General features: G+C 33.5%; 1 protein-coding gene across 1 annotated transcript; it reads left to right on the forward strand.

The window, feature by feature from the left end:
- Nucleotides 1–317: 317 nt before the first annotated feature.
- LOC110289019 (olfactory receptor 4C46-like) lies at nt 318–3,616 on the forward strand. The gene is made up of 2 exons (XM_021155229.2): nt 318–509; nt 2,658–3,616. Exon 2 carries the CDS (start codon nt 2,687–2,689, stop codon nt 3,614–3,616), a length of 930 nt encoding a protein of 309 aa, XP_021010888.1. The 5' UTR covers nt 318–509; nt 2,658–2,686.
- The last annotated feature ends 924 nt before the right edge of the window (nt 3,617–4,540 follow it).

The following is a 4,540-nucleotide window of genomic DNA, read 5'->3' on the forward strand; positions in this document are numbered from 1 at the left end:
CTTTCAATGCAGGATATAAATGTCTCTATGCAGTCATATATCTTCAGCAAGATTCACTGTCAGTAGAGAGGATCCTTTGGAGACTTCTGCAAATTTGCCAGCTCCTGCCTTTCAGGATGAAAGACCACAATCAGCAATCCAAGATGATCTCTACATAGTTCTTTAAAAGAATCCATTCCAGATTCAAACACCATACTGTCTGTGAAATATCATTAGGTTGTTGGAGGGAAAGAAAGATGTCTCTAAAGAGACACTATAAAATACACATTGACTTGATATCTACAAATGTTTTGATTATTTCATACTGAAAGACTTTCTTTCCTGGAGAGGTTTCCTCTGAATACTCACAGTACTCACTGAGAACTGCAACTGCTGAGTTATAGCATTCATCAGTGCTAATATGTGGTAATACTGTAATGTTTGTACATAGGAGTTTGATTTTTTTTAATCCAGGTTCATCAATAAAGTCCAAAGTATATCATCCTAATCCTAACTCTTCAAGGCATTTGGTAAGTGAGATTCATTTACTTATTGTACTTACTGATGATAAAAGACCTATACATGAATAGATAAATTGCATGTACTTATCACTGCTACACACTGGCATATGTCTTTTAACAACTAAGGTTATTCATAGAATGAGTACACCATTTATCTTGACTACATAATACAATTCTAAATATGAATATTAAGTGAGCAAATACCTGAGCTTTTGATTACAAGGATAAACACGGATAATTCATTCAGATGTTGTGTGCTAATGAATCTTACAAATCTCTGTGGCTTCTGGCCATGTAGTGGTAGCATATGCCTTTAATTCCAGCACTTGGGAGGCAGAGACATGCCTGAGGCTGAGTTCACAGCCAGCCTGGTCTACAAAGTGAGTTCAAGGACAGCAAGAACTACACAGAGAAATTCAATCTAATAAAAGAAGAAACCAAGAAGATGAATATCTGTAGCTTCTTTCAAAGTACTAAAAAGATTTCTCTAAAGCTTATTGAAAGGTTAAATTTTTCTCCATATTGCTGCCTAGTTATTAATTATACTTATAACTGTATTCATGTTTAAGAAAATAAATTATAGCCTTGTATTTGCTTCCAAATATGCTTCTCCATCTTAACCAGTTGTCATACTAAATTATTCAGTGCTATTCTTGATATCATTTTATATACAGATGATGAATGAGATATGTGAAATTCCAGAATTGAACTCAAGGTAAGCAGGAAGAAGAACAAGACTTCTCATTTAGTGTCTACAACTATTGAATTGATGTATTTGGGAATTGTTGAAGCACATTTCCACACGGTTTGCCAGTGATTTGCAACCTCTACTGTATATTCATATGTGAGAAAGATGATAGATGGACTATGATCCTGTCTGGCTATGAATTTGCTTCAAAAGAAGTTATTTCATAAATGGCACTCAAGTAAGTAAATCATTAAGTCATATATAAAGTAGTTTGTGAACCAACACCTTTCTTATATGACAACATGAGTAATACAATTGGATGATTTTCATTGCACAATACTTTAAAATGTGGAGTTAAAAATAACTAAAAGAAGCAATTATTATAATACTGCCAATTTTTCAGCTTAACTGAGATAAAAATAATTTTATAATAACACAGACTGACTTATAACAATTTGTAGATTAATTATGAAAACCATCTCTTTTGTGTATGTGAAAAACTGAATGAGTACCCATTTTTAAAAAGGTCTTAGGAACAGATACTATTTAGTGGTTTACTTTAATATGTTGTTTATATAAATAGATAGTATTCCCTTTCTCTCAATTGACAGATAATAACAACACAGATACATAAAGTACAAAAATAAGCATTGTGTTAAAAGCACTTAGTAACAACCAGTGCAGGAACATAGACTTGTCCCAGATTATTAAGAGTAATCACATGGTCTTATTAATTATTATGGATTATTTTATATGTGTTCTTTCATTGTAGCCTCAGGACTACTTCTGATGAAGCCTTCACATCACTCTCTGTTCTAATTTATTGCTTTTTATTATCTATATAATTATGTAAATCATGAAACTTTGACTTAGTTTAAAATATTGGTATTATTATAAGTAGTTTTAAGATGGCACTATTAATATTCTAATAAAGGAACTAACTACCTATCTTCTACTGCTCAAGGAATGACAGACTATTTCAAACAAGACCCAGGCTGACTTTATGATTTTAGTGTAAAAAAAATTTTATTACATAATTATGCTCTACCGTTCTACTCAGATCTTTATTTAGATTTTCTGGTTGTCCATTGATCATGAATAAAACAGTGTAGTTATCTTCACACTGATGACTACTGTACTAAACTAATATATACCTTATTACACTTTGTGCATATAACAGTCTCTAAGTATACTCTGAACTCCTTTTAGGTTCTGAGTTATCTCAATTGCTAAGCAGACGAGATTGCTTAATGTTTTTATAAACAAACATTGCTTATGTTGGTAATCTTCTGAAGAACATATCTACACTGAGAAGACAACTCTGTAGTCTTAAATAATCATAAATATCTAGAACTCTTTCTTTAATAGTAAAAGAAAATCTTGTTGTACTGCATTAATTAACTGAAACAAAGTTATTGTTAGAATACAGAAATTATATAAACATATGGTTTTATCAGTTTTTTTTCCAGGAAATACAACTGACTGTCTCATAAACTAGATGGAAACTAAGAACAACGTGACCGAGTTTGTTCTCCTGGGACTCACACAGAATCCACACTTGCAGAAAATCACATTTGTTGTGTTTTTGGTTATCTATGTTTTCTCTGTGGTAGGAAATTTGCTCATTCTAATCACCATTACAAACAGCCAACTGTTGGGGTACTCTATGTATTACTTCCTGGCCTATCTCTCTTTTATTGATACTTGCTACTCCTCTGTCAATACACCTAAACTGCTTGCTGATACTCTCCATAAAAGGAAATCTATTAAATTCAATGGATGTATGACCCAAGTTTTTGCAGAACATTTCATTGGAGGAACTGAAGTCATCTTGCTTACTGTGATGGCTTATGACCGCTATGTAGCTATCTGTAAACCCCTTCACTATGCAACCATCATGAACAGACGACTCTGTAACATCCTAGTGGGAGTGTCATGGGTTGGAGGCTTTCTTCATGGAGGTATACAAATTCTTTTCATTATTGGATTACCTTTCTGTGGCCCTAATGTCATAGACCATTTTATGTGTGATCTGAACCCTTTGCTTGATCTAGCCTGTATTGACACCCACATTCTGGGGCTTTTTGTTGCTGCCAACAGTGGTTTCATCTGTCTTTTAAATTTCCTCCTACTGCTTATCTCCTACCTGGTCATTCTTAACTCCCTAAGGAGCCACAGTGCAGAAGGCAGGCGCAAAGCCCTCTCTACCTGTGTTTCTCACATTACAGTAGTGGTTTTATTTTTTGTGCCCTGCATATTTGTGTACATGAGACCTGCATCTACATTACCCATTGATAAAGCAGTTGCTTTGTTTTATACTATGATAACCCCCATGTTGAATCCATTAATCTATACCTTAAGAAATGCTCAGATGAAAAATGCCATTTGGAAACTGTGTAGTATAAAAATTCAGTCAGATGACAAATAAAGCAACAGTTATTTGTCTTCAGATTGACTGGAGAAAGAATGGGATGGACAGTTTGGATGATATCAATATTTAAGTCTTACTCATATAACAAAGAAACAAATAACTGCTAATCATGTCTTATGTGAAGGAAAGCAGAAATGAGACCCCCACATAGGAAAAAAAATCTATCTTAGTTTTCTTTACTCTCAAAATAAAAACATACATATCATATACAAACACACTCAGAAAGAGACAGACAGATAGACAGCAAGATAGACTGACAGCCAGCCAGCCTCTGAATTAAGTTTAACCCAAAGCGAAATTGATTCTGTTTCACCTCTTGTAGAAAAGCTATGAGCTAAATGTAAAGTTTTTAAGGTCAGAAAATTCTGGATTCTCCTTTCATGTTCTTTATATGTAACTACAAAATATTGCCTTTGGATGTCTGACAATTGACCCTTACCAATTTCATAATCTTAACTTAGCATAGATATTTTTTCTTCTGATGACATGATTTTTCCACTGTAGAACCATATTGAAGAGAGTAATGATTAAAGAACTATTCAGGGCATTGGACTTCTAATCCATGAACTTGTTTATAGTTTTGAATAAAATTATGTCCTAGTCTCTCCCATGTTTAGGTGTAGGACTTAAATGATAAATCATGCCATGTCTCCAATTTCTGTAATCATAAATAACTTATTTCTTAATTTTTATTTTCAAATCATTTGGATATATTTATTGTTTATATTATTGTTGTTGTTGTTGTTGTTGCTAGTGTGAAGGCAAGACATTATTGATCCATACTTTGCTACTTTTGAGGAAACTAGAGGACAATATCTCTAGTGTCAACTCTCTCTTTCAACCTTGCTTTCCTTTGTGTAGCTCCAGCGATCAAAACCTAATGACCAGGCTAGCAAAGGAAGCACCATTACACCCTGAGAC

The sequence above is a fragment of the Mus caroli genome, chromosome 2 (genome assembly GCF_900094665.2).
Source record: "Mus caroli chromosome 2, CAROLI_EIJ_v1.1, whole genome shotgun sequence".
NCBI lineage: Eukaryota > Metazoa > Chordata > Mammalia > Rodentia > Muridae > Mus > Mus caroli.

Coding starts and splice junctions, on each gene's coding strand:
- LOC110289019 (XM_021155229.2), top strand. CDS start 2,687: ATGGAAACTAAGAACAACGTGACCGAGTTTGTTCTCCTGGGACTCACA.